This window comes from Trichophyton benhamiae, assembly GCF_000151125.1.
Source record: "Trichophyton benhamiae CBS 112371 chromosome Unknown contig00178.8, whole genome shotgun sequence".
Lineage (NCBI taxonomy): Eukaryota > Fungi > Ascomycota > Eurotiomycetes > Onygenales > Arthrodermataceae > Trichophyton > Trichophyton benhamiae.
Genome location: NW_003315094.1, coordinates 271,598 through 288,475, shown reverse-complemented (window position 1 = coordinate 288,475; position 16,878 = coordinate 271,598). Strand labels below are relative to the sequence as shown.

At 48.3% G+C, this 16,878-nt stretch overlaps 6 protein-coding genes across 6 annotated transcripts; 1 reads left to right on the top strand and 5 right to left on the bottom strand.

The window, feature by feature from the left end:
- Positions 1 to 545: 545 nt before the first annotated feature.
- Positions 546 to 1,610, top strand: ARB_01560 (uncharacterized protein; the record flags this gene model as incomplete). The annotated part of the gene is made up of 1 exon (XM_003012254.1): positions 546 to 1,610. One exon carries the CDS (start codon positions 546 to 548, stop codon positions 1,608 to 1,610), a length of 1,065 nt encoding a protein of 354 aa, XP_003012300.1.
- A 275-nt stretch (positions 1,611 to 1,885) lies between these two features.
- ARB_01559 (uncharacterized protein) lies at positions 1,886 to 3,499 on the bottom strand (the record flags this gene model as incomplete). Its single annotated transcript, XM_003012253.1, has 2 exons — positions 1,886 to 3,380; positions 3,441 to 3,499. The coding sequence occupies 2 exons, from the start codon at positions 3,497 to 3,499 to the stop codon at positions 1,886 to 1,888; spliced, it is 1,554 nt and encodes a 517-aa protein (XP_003012299.1).
- A 3,372-nt stretch (positions 3,500 to 6,871) lies between these two features.
- ARB_01558 (uncharacterized protein) lies at positions 6,872 to 10,033 on the bottom strand (the record flags this gene model as incomplete). Its single annotated transcript, XM_003012252.1, has 4 exons — positions 6,872 to 9,643; positions 9,749 to 9,843; positions 9,922 to 9,956; positions 10,029 to 10,033. 4 exons carry the CDS (start codon positions 10,031 to 10,033, stop codon positions 6,872 to 6,874), a joined length of 2,907 nt encoding a protein of 968 aa, XP_003012298.1.
- A 707-nt stretch (positions 10,034 to 10,740) lies between these two features.
- ARB_01557 (uncharacterized protein) lies at positions 10,741 to 12,193 on the bottom strand (the record flags this gene model as incomplete). The annotated part of the gene is made up of 3 exons (XM_003012251.1): positions 10,741 to 10,941; positions 11,020 to 11,964; positions 12,041 to 12,193. The coding sequence occupies 3 exons, from the start codon at positions 12,191 to 12,193 to the stop codon at positions 10,741 to 10,743; spliced, it is 1,299 nt and encodes a 432-aa protein (XP_003012297.1).
- A 1,562-nt stretch (positions 12,194 to 13,755) lies between these two features.
- ARB_01556 (uncharacterized protein) lies at positions 13,756 to 14,753 on the bottom strand (the record flags this gene model as incomplete). The annotated part of the gene is made up of 2 exons (XM_003012250.1): positions 13,756 to 14,176; positions 14,356 to 14,753. The coding sequence occupies 2 exons, from the start codon at positions 14,751 to 14,753 to the stop codon at positions 13,756 to 13,758; spliced, it is 819 nt and encodes a 272-aa protein (XP_003012296.1).
- Positions 14,754 to 14,845: 92 nt separating this feature from the next.
- On the bottom strand, positions 14,846 to 15,328 carry ARB_01555 (uncharacterized protein; the record flags this gene model as incomplete). The annotated part of the gene is made up of 2 exons (XM_003012249.1): positions 14,846 to 15,079; positions 15,134 to 15,328. 2 exons carry the CDS (start codon positions 15,326 to 15,328, stop codon positions 14,846 to 14,848), a joined length of 429 nt encoding a protein of 142 aa, XP_003012295.1.
- Positions 15,329 to 16,878: the final 1,550 nt, after the last annotated feature.

The window sequence follows — 16,878 nt, the reverse complement described above, 5'->3', positions numbered from 1 at the left end:
GCCTCTCTAGGCCTATTAGTTACTATAAGTAAAGAATATAGATAGTTAGAAGTTAAAAAATTAGAAATTAAGGTAAAAGAAGATAAAGTATAAGTAAAATTTAAGTTTAAAAGATTTTTATATTAAGTAGTTAGTTATAAAACTATTATAGTACTAAATTAAAAAAAAATATATCTTTTCTTAATATAATATATTTATAATATTCTTAGTAGCTACTATATTAATATCATTATTAATTAGTATTAGTACTTTATCGGTACTTATTGGTGTTCGCCACTATGTCTCTATGGAAGATAGTAGTACCGCAAAACATACTTTATCCGCTATGGTTCCATCCATGTTTGAACTTTCTGTTTTTCGAGGATCGCGCAACCAAAGCAGGTTTCATCGCAAGGACTCGATTGAATGAACCGCCAACGGCCAGCTATTATATATTACCTTACCATTATATGAGCTGGGTACGTCGAGTAGTCAAGATGGCGGAAGAAACTGGTGCAAAGCGACTCAAGTCGCCGCCGCTGATCGGCACACACAAGTGAGTCCCCATGGCTCACCATTGTCAGAGCAAACTAACAACCGTTGGTCTCGCCAGCGGTCACTTCCATGCCGATGAAGCGCTTGCTGTTTATCTCCTCCGCCTGCTGCCAGCCTACTCCACCTCTCCCGTCATTCGAACACGCGACCCGGGTCAATTAGCTACCTGTCATACTGTTGTTGATGTGGGAGGGGTGTACGACCCTTCACAAAATCGATATGACCACCATCAACGAACTTTTGATACAACGTTCCCTCAGCACCAAACCAAATTGTCTTCTGCAGGGTTAGTATATATGCATTTTGGTAAAGCAATAATAGCCCAGCATATGGGGCTCTCTACCGAGCACCAGGACGTCAGCACCATTTACGAGAAGCTTTACGCAGATTTCATTGAAGCGCTCGATGCTCACGACAACGGAATTTCCGTTTATTGTCCCAAGGCCATCTCCAATGCCGGTCTGGAGAAACGATTCCGAGACGGTGGAATAAACCTGGGTTCGTTGATTGGTGATATGAACCTTTGTGGACCAGGCGAGAACCTTGACGAAGACGCTCTTTTCGCTAGAGCCAGTACCTTCATCGGAGAGGCTTTCTCGAGGAAGCTTCATGCTGCCAGTAGCAAGTGGTTGCCCGCTCGAGCCACAGTTTCACAGGCTCACCAGTCTCGCATGGATGTCCATCCGTCGGGAAAGATAATGCTTCTTGAGAATTCTGGAATTCCATGGAAGGAACATTTGTATCGTCTGGAAGAAGAGGCCGGCAACGTAACCGCAGGAACTGCGGACAATAAAGTCTTCTATGTCATATACCCGGAATCAACCGCCGAGAAATCCAACTGGCGCGTTCAATGCGTTCCCGTTAGTGAGAACAGTTTCGAGTCTAGAAAACCACTGCCAGAGTCATGGCGGGGTGCGCGAGACTCGGAACTTGATAGTATTATATCTAAGGAGATGGAAGAAAAGCAACGAGAAAGGATACCCGAGGGTGCTATTTTTGTCCATGCCAGCGGATTTATTGGCGGACACAAGAACAAGGCAGGAGCTCTTGCTATGGCTGTGGAAAGCCTTCACTAGGTTATTTCAACTCGCCGCCTTAGCAGGATTGGTGATCATTGCTGTCTTAACTAACGTAAAAAGCTAATGCCAATGATATCGACTTCTGTACCCTCATTATGGCCCCAGATAGGCTTTGGTAACCTATATTTTTTTTGATCCTCATTTCTTTATCTAGTGACCTGCACTACCATGTCTATAATATCCAAACCGAAATCCAAGAGGATAAAACTGCATAAATGGTCCAAAAAAAAAAGGTGCTTAAATCATGCAGGATAATTATACTTACTAGGATATCAATTCATACGGATGATCCTACCATCTACCACTGGAGCTATGGCCCGGGTCCATGGCGGTAAATGGTCCTTGCCACCTTTCTCAACGGTCTTAACCCGGTTTGGATCAACTCCCAGCTTTTTCCGCCATTTTCGGAGAACTCTTCGGGCAACTAGTTCTCTGTGATCGGCATCATCTGGAGACAGGGCATGGGATGTGACATAATTACGGGGTCGGAAGAGGGATTCTGAATGGGAGTCAGACTCGGAGTCCAGGGGTGTGTCAGCCCCTATTCGGCCCAGAGTGGCAGCACCAGGCTGCTGATGGACCGGCGCAGCCGTCATTACTGGGCTGGCCCCTTGGGTAGCTCCCGGCTTGGATATATAACGGAAGCTCGTTTCAGGGAGAATATTAGTTGGAGGAGATGTGCTGCTGCTGGCTGGAGGAGTCAGCTCCTCTGATTTCAGCTTCTTGTGGACATCCATCCAGTGCCGGTCCAGACTAGGACTGAGACGATTCCATTTCCCTATGATCTTATTACTTAGGAAGTACTGCCGGAGCATGGTGCTGAGAAGGAGACCATCTTCTTCAGACACAACCTCCTCTGCTTCGCCGCCCTCGCTCCTGGTGAGGAGCGAGGCGAATCCATCCTTCCCCCTGGCCATGTAGCCTCTCGTTGATACGGTGTAAATTCCGTCATCTCGGAGATCCTCATTGTTTAATTTTACCCATAGGATACGGGAGCCAGGTGGTTTGGACATGGAAAAGGCAAACTTAATGTTTGATACCTGGGGGAACCGCCCTTCAAGAGCAGGCAGCTCGCTAACGCCATTCTCCAGTGCCAGCCAAAGGGCCTTGCCCGTAATGCGGAGAACTACCACAGGGTCTTCGAAAGGAAAACAATTGAGGATGTCTTTCACTCTGAGAATCCCAGGAGGGTATATTTGGTCCCCTCGAATGGTCCCAGCAGCCATGATTGCACAGTCCGTATTATGATAACATCGCATCACGTCACATACGAAATTTCCTAGGTTCGATTCTTGGGTGCGGACCGTAATGAACCGACCATCTAGAGGGGTAACTGTGTATCCGATAGGCTTATGAAGCTTCCCCTTGAGGGCTGATGTGAGCTTGTCTACAAGCTTAACAGTCTCGAGGTGTTTCGGAAGATCGCGTGTGATGTCTCGCCGGATGATGTTGAAATCCCAGCCGGAACCAGACTGTTTCCTCCAGGCTTCTATGTAGCTAAGCTGCTTGAAGTCTGTTCCGGAACGCAAAACGTGCGTAGAGTTAATAAAACTGTGACTGTAATAATGATCATGGCCGCCTAGAATGATATCCACCAAGCCAGGAGGGATTTTTTCCGCGAGTTTGTTATCGTTTGGCTCTCTCTGATGAGTGACGGCGATGACTATGTCTGCGCCTTGTTCACGGAGGGCGGGGACCAGCTCTTTCGCTGTTTCTGACGCAGACTTGTATATGAGATTCGGAGGGAGGTAGTTGATAGTAGCAAGCCTATTGGTTACCCCCCATCAGCAGGTTGCCTCTGGCAAAATACAGGGAGATCCAGCGTACCATTCCCTTTCGCCCAAGCCTATGACTCCAACTTTTATTCCGTTTGAAGAGACGAGCATGCAAGTCTTCTGGCAGTTTGCCAGGGGCTCACCCTCGCCCAGGGCCGGGTCAAGCACGTTTGCGAGCAGCCACGGAAACTTGCATTGAGATCTCAGGTGCCTGAACTGTGCAATTCCAAAGTCTAGATCATGGTTCTATCGATATCCATGGACCGTTTAGCAATCGCGATCCAACTGTCATGGCAGAACGTAACTAGTTATTATATATATTGTAGAGGGGAACGTACACCAACACACGCAACATCTGTCCCCACATGGTTAAGAAACGGGACCATGTGCTGGCCCTTCGTGATAGTGCTCTCAAGACTCGGGTTGAAAGCGTCTCCAGAAAAGAAGGTGAGGATTGAGGGCTGTCCGGAGAAGCTGGGATCGGATCGATAATGGTTCACGAGGGTCTGAAACCGCGGGGCACCACCACAGGGATCTGACGAGGAGGCTCTGGGCAAGTTGTCAGTAGAGGATCAAATGGATATTTTCTCTCAGCAAAGGAAGCGCCAACTGTATATCTCACTCGACATGGTAGACGTCGTTGTAGTGCAGGAGCCGCAGGTCGGGAGTACCTCGTCGCCCGCTGTCAAAGGTCGAGGTACCCCCGCTGGCCACTGTCTGCGGCGAATCCCTGGTGTCCTCTGGCATCTCTTCCGTATGTCCCCTTCCTTACTCTGTAACTATATAATCGGCCGCTAGCTGGATATATTTCCTATAAGAATGAGTTGTCTCCTGGGCTTCGACGTTGCTATCTGGTGTTGCTAGGCGTGAGTCAATTCGACCTTAAGTTGAGTTAGTTAATTAGTTAATTCGTTAACTAACTAGTTAGTTAGTTAATTAGTTAGTTAACTTAGTTAGTTAATGAAAACGGGGCTGCCGTGACGTCACCCTTTTCAAAATTTACACACATAACTTATCATCGACCAATGTTCTACATTTTTCAAAACCGTCTTACATCCAGTATCATGCATGATTCTTATAATATACCTATCTCCGAAATATAACTTCTCGAAGATTTACTAGATATAGGAGTAAATATACCCTATGAACAGAATATCTAATATAGCCATGCGGTGCTCGTCCGCCATGATCCGTCAGACGTACTGGCGGCCTTCTTATCTTGGGGGCCAGCAGCTGAGGAGATGTTATAGGATACCATCAGATACGACTACAACGCCTCGCCCTATAGCAACAGATTTGTCTATACTCAAGGCCGCAGCTGCTCCGGTTTTATCACAAGAAACCCCGCGAGTAAGATGGGCAGGGGTATTTGGTGACTTCGCTGTGGGAGCAGAGAATGATTACAGCGTGGTGGATGTAATTATTCTCTACGACTCTGACAAAGTTGGCCCCGACAGATGGCCTCCACAATTACGGGACTTGGATAAGATTCTGCCTGTAGCTTGGGGCCGAAATGCTGTAGTCGAGGAGTTAACTATAAAGAAAGTGCCTCACTTTTGGTGTATCGTTCAATTTTTACAGTCTAGGGTAATTTTTGGATCGGATGATGACCCTATAGTTATGCAAGTACGTCAGGAGTGGCTTGATATTTTGGTAAATGGGGCAATACATTTTAAATCTCTTATACGTGATATAAACGATATTACTACCACTATTCAGGGGAAGTCTCTGGAGGTATAACCAGTGTTCTTCTTTGATCTACAATCTTGATATACTAATTGACTACCTAGATATTATGTTCAGATTCTCAGCTGCGTCAGACAGTCTTACAACGTATCGTGGCCGTGCTCGATACGATCGATAGAGACCTTGTTAATGGGTGTTCATCCAGTCCTTTTAAAGAACTACTTCAGTTCGAGGGGCAACGTGACTACGACCTTATACAAGACAGGATGAAGAGAATTATAAAGGGTAATCGGACCCAATCGAAGTATAGTGTTGACCAGTCAGATCAGTTATGTAGATCTCTCTGGAGACTCGCCACAGCTTCGGGTAGAGGGACGTTGGATAGACTAGGCAAATGGATCGAGAGCCATGTGATAGCAGGCATCGAAGAAGCAGTTGAGCAGCGTGGGCACGTTCAATCGCTAACACCGAAAGAGAGAATACACGTTGAGTACTATTATTATGCTTAGGTATATGGGTGAGCTTTCATCTGCATCCACTGCTTGTTAACTATCTAACTAGACGGGGCATTGTAGTTACCTGGTCTCGAGGCCTGCCCTGTAGCTGTATATCAGGCAGACAGCTAACCCTATCATCCTCCTCCTTACGATCTAACAAAATGCGGGCAAGCTAGGGCAGCCGCCAGGGAGCTCGCAAATCAGCCCGATTCGGCAACTGGCTGGTAATTGATGTTGACAGCATCGATGAAGACATCATGACTTCCGTAGCAGGTGTATGGGCCCAACGAGGCAGTAGCAGCAGGCCAACCCTTGGGATATTTCAAACGACATCTTTGTATTGATAGACAGTTAGCAACACGACGAGTGCCTCTGCACCTAGTTGAATAAGTTAATGAGAATGGATTAAAATACCAGAATCCTCTTTAGAGCTGCCCGTCAGGGCATCATCCATTCCTTGACCATCGCAGCGGATCGGCAGCTTACCTTACAGGTATGTACATCGCAAGAGCACAGCTATGCCATAACTGTAACTCAGTAGCTAAACCCTATGGGTGCTAACCTACCAAAAGTCATCACAAGCGGCGAGAAAGGGTTCTCCAGCCCATGCAGCTGCCTGCTGGTTCGAGAGTTTGACGGATCTCTCGCGAGATGAAGAGCACGGAAGACGTGCTAGAGTAAACCATTCAGCATATTACCAGAAAAAATCGCGATAGAGGAGCAACAGCCTGGTAACTCACGAGCCCCGGTTTCGATGTGGACATACTCGTCGTCGCTAAGCTGCATTATGCCAGACATGGGCGTCGTTGCCGCAGCCTTATCGTGGCTACCGGAGTTTCTTGCAGTTTTGACTAGTTGGAACCCATGCTCGCTGCGGACAGTTTCACTTCTCTATCTTGGTAAAATTAAAGTATCCTGGGCTATCCATGCATGTATATGTATGGCACAGTACACGGGCGAGGGAGTAGGAGAAACGAGAGCCGAGATGTATATGTATCGGGGAGAATGCGGAGAGCCGGGCTGGAGATGACTAATCTCGAATAGGAAAAGAAAGGGAGAGAGGAAGCAATATCGAGGAAGACAAGAGAAAGGATGATTGATGATCATAAAGGCAGCGGTGAAATACCTAGAAGGCAGGGTGATCAACTGGGTGGACATCCCGTTTATTAACTAGTAAGAAAACTGGGGGATGCTGTAGCCTCTTCCAAAAGATAAGAAAAAATACTTTATATATCAGAATACCAAAAACTACCAACATTAACCAGGGGGGCATAATAGGCGTAAGTGAAGTATCACCAGCTTATCGTCTGTCAAAGAACCAGCTGGTACGTTTTGGGCCGGCACTTGTCGAGGAATCCTGTGCCTGGACACCGGACAGGGTGGAATTGGATGGTGCGTCCGCACCACCGCCACCACGAAGTGGTTTCGCTATCCTCGAGCCTCCAAAACCGAAGCCAGCAGAGTCGGAGGAAAGGCCTTTGGTAGAGCCAGCTTTGGCGGCTTCCAGGCGTTCCTTGACGGCCGTGAGCTGCGCTTCGAACCTGTGGGTAGAGGAAGAGAAGGATAGGTTAGCTTCTTTGGTCACGATGTAATTGTGATATTGATTCAAAACACACCTGTGGTTGGCAGCCGTTAGCTTTTCCTGGCTTTCCTGGAGAAGGGTCTCCAGGCTCTCGATTCGTTCATTTCTGGCTATCAACTTCCGCTCGGCAATGGCGACCTCCCGCTTGAGGCTGCCGTTCTGTTCCACCAGTTGGCGTTGTACATGGGTCAACTGCTCGAGATTGCGCTCCAAAAATGCCATCTTCTTCTGCTGGGCACGGTTGTTGGACGACTGCAGGACTTGTTTGTACTGCTCACGGGTCTCATCCAGAGATATTTCAAGTTCAACTACCCGTTCACACCGGTTCTGCAAGTCGCGCATAAGAGATTTCTTCATAATGTCAAAATCAGCAATCTGCTGCTGCAGGGTCTTGCTGTTGATGGTCGCACTTCCTCCTGCACTGGCAGAGGATCCATTGGGCTGAGAGCGCGGTGTAGAGTCGGCGACAGACTGTCTCAGGCGGGTAAGCTCTTCATCTCTGAGAGATAGCTCACGTCTGAGATGCTCCATGGCCATCTTCTCCAGCTCGTTGCCTTCAGAGTATGCCTGGGTGAGTTTTTCCTTGATTTCTGAAATATCCGCCTCCCCAAGATTCTGTTCGAGAAGATCGTCGACTTCTTGCTGAAGCGCAGCTATCTTATCCAACAGCTTTCCGTCAAAAGCCCCGTTGAAGCCTTCTTCACGGCTGGTCATGGCAAGCTCAGCTTGTCTGATTACCCCCTGGGCTTCTACCAAGCTTCCCCGTAACTCAACAAACTCCTCTGGGGAGACCGCTTCGCCTGCAGAGCTGGTTGCATGCAGGCTGTCTACACGCTCGATCAAGTTCCTTATCTTGCGCTCGTTCTCAGAGAACACGTCCACCTTCATGTCAAACCCGGCCATCATCTTAGCCATCCGTTCTGCCTTCTTTTTGTCTTTTTCGTCCAAGGCTGCGCTCGTCTCCTTGGCACGCATGCGCACGTCAAGAAGCTGTTGCTTGAGGTCGTCCAGTTCAGCTGTAAGCTCGGAGTTGGCTTCCTTCAGGGTATCCATGGTGATGGCTTGCTCCTTGCTTTCATATGATACTTTCTCCAGCTGCATGCGCAGCTCGTTGACCTCCGCGTTCAGTTTCTCGTTGTCTTTACCGGTTCGGACAGCATTCTCCTTGAGTATCTTAAGCTCCTCCTTTTTCTCTTGGACTTCCTTCTCTGCGTTGGCGATGTACGTTTCCTTTTCTGCGAGCTGATCCTGCAGTTCGTTCTCTCGCCTCAAAAATTCCTCCCGCTCGTCTCGTTCCAGGACAATACTTGGTGTGCTAGATCGTTCTCCAAATCTCGATTCTGGCCGGCTTGGGGTCTCTGATCGAGACATATCAGACTGCAGTCGGGATGGAGTTCCTGGACGGGGAGTACGGGCATCGGCCTTGAGGTTTCCCACCGTATCTGTCGATCGCAAGGTGGTCCATTTCTCTTTTGAAAGGTTTTCTCCAGTTCGCCAGACTTGCACTTCGTTCTCTAGAGCAGATATGTAGGTTTCGAAAGTAGTTACCTGGCTCTGAGCCTTCTTGAGAAGGTGCTTGAGCTCTGCTGGACTCAATTCCTGGTTAATCTTCGCCTTGTTCTTGATGGCCTTTGCTCGTCCACCGAATCGAAGAGTGCTAAGCGTTTCCGCATCGTTGTAGCTACTAGGAGAGCAGTTAATTATCAGTGTCGTTCGGGAGTTACCCCCCAGACTTTCTTGCAGAATTCTAGTGAGCTTCGAATCTCGGTATGGAATGTGAGTAGATTTGCCGTCAGTGAGAGCGTTGATGACCATGCCCAGTGCACTCAAACTCTTGTTAATTTTCTTCGCTTCTTCGAGGGTCTGTCCACTGGCGCCGGTTTTGCCCACCTTTTCACTGCCAGCAAGATCGACAAGGAAAAGCTGACCGCTCTTGGCCGACCCAGTCTCGACATTCTTCTGAGTGATGGTGATGACAAATATCGAGTGCGAGCGAGACGATTCTTGATTCATATTCGTTGCCGCAACTGCTCTCGAGGTATCACCCCTTCTCATCACCTCAAACACCTCCTGTACACTGGACACGTATATTTCAAGCAAGCCCTTGACGTAGACGCCCCTTGATTTCTCCTCGTGAACGGGTAGGTTATCATTTTGCGGCACCAGCAGGTCTCTTATCCGTTCCATATATATCTCCATGTAACTGACACGCACGGTGTATTCAATGTTGCCAGGGCTGGTCAGGATGCTGGTGAAGATCTGCTCGACGATACGGGGTATGATTCCCTTACCATCGGGGTCATCGATGTCGGATCCCATCATCGTGTATGACTTTCCCGCTCCTGTCTGGCCGTACGCAAACACAGTTCCATTGTATCCATTCATAATATCATCAACAGTCGACCTGATCGAGAAATCAAACACATTTGACTGCTTCGAGTTCATGTCAAATATGCGGTCGAAGGTAAAGGAGCTAGATGCCTCTTTTGACTATATCATCAATACCAGTTTGAGTTAGTTTTATGCGTCTGCTGTTCTTTTTCTTCATTCTCTTCTTGTGTCCATCAAACTTCACCGGCAACAAGGAAAACGTACGTTTATTCTGCATGTCTCTTCGGATTCGAACTCCACGATCGGCTCGCCTCCATTGGCAATTTCTACTTTGTTCTGCGGCCTAAATCGTGCAACAACTATAGCAATCAAACGGCGCAATAGTTAGCCAGCCTGGGCAAGGAGAGGAGCTATCCGGTGATAAGTCGACCACGTACCCTTGATGGTGTTGAAGCCTCCAGAAGCACCGGAACTATTTGTCACCAGCAAACATGTCTGTTAGTTTCCGAACATAGCCATTATCGGTTTATTCCGACCAACTTACGCCATGGTTTGGGCTCTGTTCGGAGGAAGCGTCCTCGGCCCTTGGGTCAGGAGAGGGGACACCTAGCTTGCGAGATAGTGAGCAAGTCCGCCAGCGGGGAGTTTTAAGGAGTAACAGCTAAAATATGGCCAGAAGACAAGATTCCAAAATGCATCAATAAAAAGGGAGAGTAGTGGGTAGGAGTAATATTTATTTGCTCTATTGTCGTTGTTTTCCGTGCTGGCTGACGAAACTGGCTCAATATTTATTTTCCAGGTTCGAAGCGGCCCAAGCGGTTGGCAGAGCGAGAGGGACCCACGTGAGTTTATCGCCCTTGTCAACACACGCGAACAAGCGCTGCCTTAGGCGCCAGACGACGACCAGGGGCAGGCAGCGCGCTTCGCTGGCGAGCAACCCTTAGTATCGTGGAAGGACATCGCCAGCCATCACCATTACTAAAATGGGGGACATGCAAGGTTAACTCGAGGTACGGGAGGATTTGCCCCTGGCTTAGCTAACTAATTCGCCTGTTGCCCCTGGACCCGAGCCAGATAACCAACAGAGCATGGGTTCCTGACATGATTGGCGCAACGAGAGGCGGACACACAGTGAGTTAAACGGGAAAGGGGAATATTTTATACACTCGCTTCTAACTAGCTAACTAAGGTCACGGTAAGGTGTATACCGCCGATAGATGCAAAGCATGGGGTCATTTCAGGTCTCGCAGTAGCCGTTACTCAACCTTCTCCAGTCTCTGGACAACGATGGCCGTGGCAGCACCGCCTCCGTTGCAAATAGCTGCGAGGCCATACTGGCCTGGCTGCAGCTGGTGGAGAAGAGTAGTAAGGATTCGCGAGCCAGAACTTCCAAGCGCGTGGCCAATGGAGATAGCGCCTCCGACAGGGTTGACACAGGCATTCTCAAGACCCAGGATCTATGGGAGTTAGACAAAGTTAGCCACGGTTAACAGTCAAAAGAGAGAGAATTTGAAGAGTGCGAACGGGATACGAACCTTCTCGTTTGCCTTGATGACGGCAGCAAAGGCCTCGTTGAACTCCCAGACGGAGATCTGGTCCTTAGTTAGGCCTGCCCGACTTAGGGCAATTGGGACGGCCTTGGCTGGGGCAACAGGGAAGTCGACTGGGTCAATTGCGGCATCTGCGTGGGAAACAATACGGGCAAGTACACGATTGCCGGAGCCGTACTCACGGGCGAGAGCTTCGTTTGTGATGACAAGAGCAGATGCACCGTCGTTAAAGGTCGAGGCGTTTCCGGCGGTAATAGTTCCGGTACCGTCCCGGACGAAGGCGGGTTTCAGGCTGCGTATTTTATCAGCGCGGAGGTCCTCGAACCCTTCGTCCCTGTTGACGACAACTTCGCCCTTCTTCGTTTTGATTGTGACAGGAGTAATCTCATCGTCAAATTTGTTCTCCTTCCACGCGGCTTGCGCACGTTCATAGGACTGGATGGCATAGGCGTCCTGCTCCTCCCTTGTGATATTGTGCTTCTTTGCCGTGTTCTCAGCACAGACACCCATATGGAATTGGTTATAGACGTCCCACAGTCCGTCTTTAACCAACCCGTCCTCCAGCTTCATGTCTCCGAAGGGGGCTTGCTGGCTGGCGCGGGGTAGGTAATAAGGCACACGGGACATATTCTCCATTCCGCCGGCGACCTGAGCTTCAGCAAGGCCAAGCTGGATGTTCTGTGCCGCCATGACGACCGCCTTCATGCCCGAGGCGCATACTTTGTTGATGGTGACAGCTTCAACCGTTGTGGGAAGGCCGGCGAAGATTGAAGCCTGTCGGGCAGGGGCCTGACCGACGGAGCCCTGGAGCACATTTCCCATGTAGACATCAGTGATTTTCTCGACAGGAACCTTGGACTTGCTGATGGCTGCCTTTATGGCTTCAGCACCAAGCTTCGGTGCCGGGACCGTGGTGAACGGGCCGTTGAACTGTCCTCCCCATTCATTGGTTAGACCAACATCTCAAAGAAATATGAGTGTATTCGTACACGTTCTATGGACTCACCTTTGCAGTTGGCGTCCTAGCAGCGCCGAGAATATATGCATCCTGAATTTCTCGTCGAAGTGCGCCGGATGTGCTGAAATGTCGCTGGACTTGTCCAAGTCGTTGCGCCGAGCCGCGGCTGGCAAGGCTGGCCAGTCTGGAAGTATGCATCATTCTTAGTCTTGAAAGGTGCAGAATGGCGGAGCGAAGGGAGACGCAGCAGCACTCCACAAAACTCCTGTATATGTATATCTGTCTCGAGCAAGCAGGCTTTGATGCTGTCAAAGATGAATCTGAATCTTCTTCTGTTTCTGCTTCGTCGTCCTCCCTCTTTTTTTTGCCGCGAGGGAGCACCTCGGGAGTTTCTTTTTGGTCCGAGCTCCCTCTCTCCTGCCGAAACTACCCGCGATCACGTGCAAAATTCTTCGGCTGTTCGGCACCGCCAACCGAGATGACTCAGCATCCATAACTATCACGAGACTTCGGGTCAGCCATCCCGTCCGTCAAGTCTGCATATGTTGCACATTTTACCTGTCCTCATATTGTTAACGGCCTCCGAGTTCTGAGACGCTCAAGTCCTCTGCCGAAGTAATTTATTCTGGCCTCCTTGATTAGGGATTAGGGAAACCTCAGAATACCATAATTTGCCAGCATGGTATAGAGATGGCGTCCTCCAAATCAGGAATATAATAGCTGCACATTCTCCTGGTAGCTCTCTCGCGATTTTTCACGATAATTGCGGAGGGTCAAGAGGAACACGCTAAGGAAACGGAAAAGCGGCTACTTCAATTATTAACGGCTCTATAGACCAATCCTATTTGTTTCGAGCTACCCTCTCGAAGGAAACCTCCTTGATGATATTGTATGGCTTCTCTCAGAAGTTAGGTTTGAAGAATTTGAAGTTTAAGAGCAATCCGCGATGCGGAGCTCGACGAGCAGCATCGTGAACTCGGGAGAGTATCGAAAACATTTTGACGCAATGTTAAAGAGAGAACTTGATGAGCTGTGTATAAATATCCCAGGATTCTACAAGGCCTTTTTTCAAGGCATCGAATGGCTGCGGCCGCCAGGGCTGTATTTGAAAGATGTTCGGAAGGGAAGGATCCCCTTTACAGCAACGAGTCTGGCTGGAGAGAATGGTCGCGTGAAGGAAGAAGATATACTAAGCTGATTCCAATGGACAATGGGCGAATTCGTTCGCCTATATAAGGAGGAGTATGCACCAGACCAGACACAAGTACGACAAGCAATCTCACGCCTGGTTCGAGCTGCGACGGTATATGACGGAGATGATAATCGCCCAAGACCGTCGCCTGATTTGTAAAAGTGGTAGCTTATGTGCTTGTTGACGTTTCCACCACACCTTTAATCACTTGAAGATACCACGAAATCTGTTTCAAGCCCGACGTGAACCATTTTTGTTATTCTTATTCGGCAGCCAGGCCAAGGGGATCACTGGATCAAACCCCGTGCTCTGCTCGGTATGGCAACTCCGCAGGCCTTCCTTGACATCTTGCCACATCCACCAGAGCTTCATCCAATGAAGAAGCTTTAGAGCTTTTGAGATGATCGGGACAATCCAATTTTTGTCTCTTTTCACTATAAAGACATCAACCAAAGCGTAAGGAGGATTTCAAAAATGAAAGTTAAAGTGGGTAATACAACCTAGTCTTATTATAGGCGATATAATATCAGTAAAAGCTCATAAACCGGGAGACTAGATAATTATAATGAGGCTAAATGACTGGAAGCTGTTTAATAATGCCATTCTTCTTCTCAGCAACATACAGATGCTGGTTTCCTGGCGCAGTTGCGAAGTAAAGAGATTGTCTGATGCCATCACCAGAGAGTCTAGTGGCACCAGCAGTTGCTGGTGTGACAATACCTGCCTCTAAAATCCAGTCAGACACAGCATTGCCTTGCAAATCCAGTAGCTGTATCTCAACGGAGATTTGCCGTCGCCTGAGTGTTCCACCAGCCGTTGTTATTAGGACATCAGCGCCATATCCCATGTAGGTTGGAGGGATGCCCAAGGCTGTTATATCCGTATCAAAGACTGTCAAGGTATTACTTCCAGTATCGTTGAGTATTGTGACATCGATCGAGATAGCAGGAGATAAGAGACCCGGAACTGGCCTAACTCGTGCAAATATCTGCCTGGTTTAATGGTATGTATCAATGTGTATGGCTGAGTAAATCCTTACTAGAAACCTAGAATACTAACCTCATGCCCAGGGGCTTGGCCTGATGGGTAGTGATTTTATCTCGTGCGGTGGGCGAGTTGCTAGTTCAAAGGCTGGAGGGGGTATGAATGTAAGCCAGGAGGTCGGCCTCACAAGAATGTACTAGACAGAAATGCGTACGCTCTCAGACATAGGCTGAGAAGCCTGGCTCGGAACCATAGCCTGTGAGGATAGCTGCTGGCCATAACCCTATAAGAGTAAGCACAGAATCGTTTTGCGAGAATGGATGTGAAGAAAAGTACCTCGACCCAATATGGTCGCTTGAAATCAATATTCTTATGGGGAACAACTTTGCCATCCTGGATCCATTTGAATGGTCCTGGGAGTTTATTTTCACGATACAGGTTGATAGCAGTTTGGAGGTTTTTTTTCTGGGGCTCACTTGTGGTAGGATCATCAATCATGGTCTGTAGCTCCGTGATACGTCCTGATACATCCCACTGAATGGGGTGCGGACATGCAGGCAGTGGGTTGAAGGGGCGGGTCGACATGGCTTGCGAAGTGCAGTGAAAATAATGACCTGAGGCGGGGGTTGAGTTGCGAGGATGGTGGGCTGCCTTTTATTTTGTGTCAAAGTCTGCCGCTACACCAAAAGGAGTGAGCCCACACTAATGGTAGGCAGAGCTGAAGTTTGACAGTATGCTTTTTCTTGAAACTCAACAAGCGCTTGCATTGCAACTGGTTGCCAATGACTCAGCTCCACGCTCCGCCGCATGCCTGCGATTCGTGGTTTCGAATAGTTGATGCCCAGAGTGTCACAGGAGTCGCGATAGTTCTCTCGCTGAAAGGATATATTGTCGAGCCACTTTTTGTTGCTCTGTAAAAACTGCTAGTTCCCCTGGATTGTCCTCTATCAAAAATGTTACCTTACCTGAACCTCGGAGGCTTCAACATCGGCAGCCTCAAGCTCCTTGTGCCACAAAAACGCATTCAGGCTATCGTCGTGTTTTGAATTGTCGTCGCAGGGTGTCTCTTGGCTCATACCGAATGATTCACAGCTACTTTTTGCCTTAGCCAGAGCTTTCTCAACAAACGCCGACTGCCACCATGGGTCAGACATGTCCATCCTGTCGGACTTGCGTACTAGTGTTTTAAGGGGCTGGACATCGGTTAACCAGTCGGGCTCGCTTTGAGAGTTCTCCGCCCTTCGTTTACGGCTTGCCTGAGCCTTTGGATATTTGGTAGCTGTTGCCCGTTTCTGACGGCTGGGAGTGAATGAGTACTCCTCCCTTTGAAGAACGTACCATAGCAGTGTATCAACGCTCTGAGTGGATATGTTGTGTTCGAAAAAATAACCCCTCTGCGGTCCGCACGGTCAAAAGAAACTAGGCGTGCCAGTCTTGACGAGCTCACTTGCTGGTGTCGTGAAATGAAAGGAATACTTCATCTAGTCGGCTTCTCCTCTCTGGATCGCCTCCCGCACGTCGTGGAGAGACGATCCCCTTACGCGCTGCTTAGCGCTCTTCGCCGCCAGTTGTCTCTCTAGGCCTAAGGCATGCTGTCAAAGTCTGCCGCTACACTAAAATAAGTAAGCCCATACTAATAGTAGCTTTATGACTATATATAACTATTATAATTATAGTAGATTCTACCTATAAGTCTAGGTATCTCCCTCCTTAAGAAGATAATCTAAGCTATTATCTAGTTATAAGACTTCTACTATATAGATATTACTACTAGTTTATTTTAGATTAGTACTATATATTTCCTTATATAGGGTCTTATTAGAGGTAAAAAGGTACTTCTTTTCTTTTCTCTTTACTCTTTTACTCTTATAACTATAGAGTAGTTACCTCTCTCTCTATGGAGTATACTTCTTACTTTATAGACTTACTTCTCTCCTTACCTTTACTTCTTCTTACTATACCTCCTTTTCCCCCCTCTTCTCTCTCTCCTTTCTTTACTCTATAAGAATAACAAGTACTCCCTCTAATCCCCTTACCCTCCCTGACCCTCCCCCTAAGGCCGAACCCTAACCCTACCCTAAGACTTATTAAAAGAAAGGAGGAGGTAAAAGGGAATATAAGGTGTAGTAAGTAAAGAGGGAGTAAGGAGAGTAAAGTAAATTAGGTGTAGTGTCCACAGCTCAGCCCCTTAGGTTAGGTACCTCTAAGGCGCTGTCACGAGACTTCGGATATTTATTTTTCCTATAATTAGTCACTCCTGCTTAGTCATTGGATTAGTCATACCAGAACGGCGGAAAAAGCAACGAAAGAGAAAAAGGAAGGCGGAAGAACGAGCAGAGAACTAAAACATCCACCAACTGCAGGAGAAAAGACACCATAAAAATCGTCAAGGAGAACAGAAAAGGGAAAAGGAAGAGAAGGGCTTGCGCGGCTATTGAGATAACCAGCAGGGCAGCTCCTCACCCCGCAAAATAGAGATTGCTTTCTTCAAGCCCGATCAGCGAGGGAACCACCAACAGGACAGGGTACCGCCACTATCACAATAGCCGCCAGGGTTGTTCGTCCAGTCTATCTATCTGTCTCGATATCTCCCTCCCCGCCATGTCGACCTCAGCTCGCCGTCGCCTCATGAGGGACTTCAAGGTATGTTGTCGCAGCTACCACTACAAGCAGTTCCTGTCTGCTACGAGGGCTTTCACTAACCGTGGCT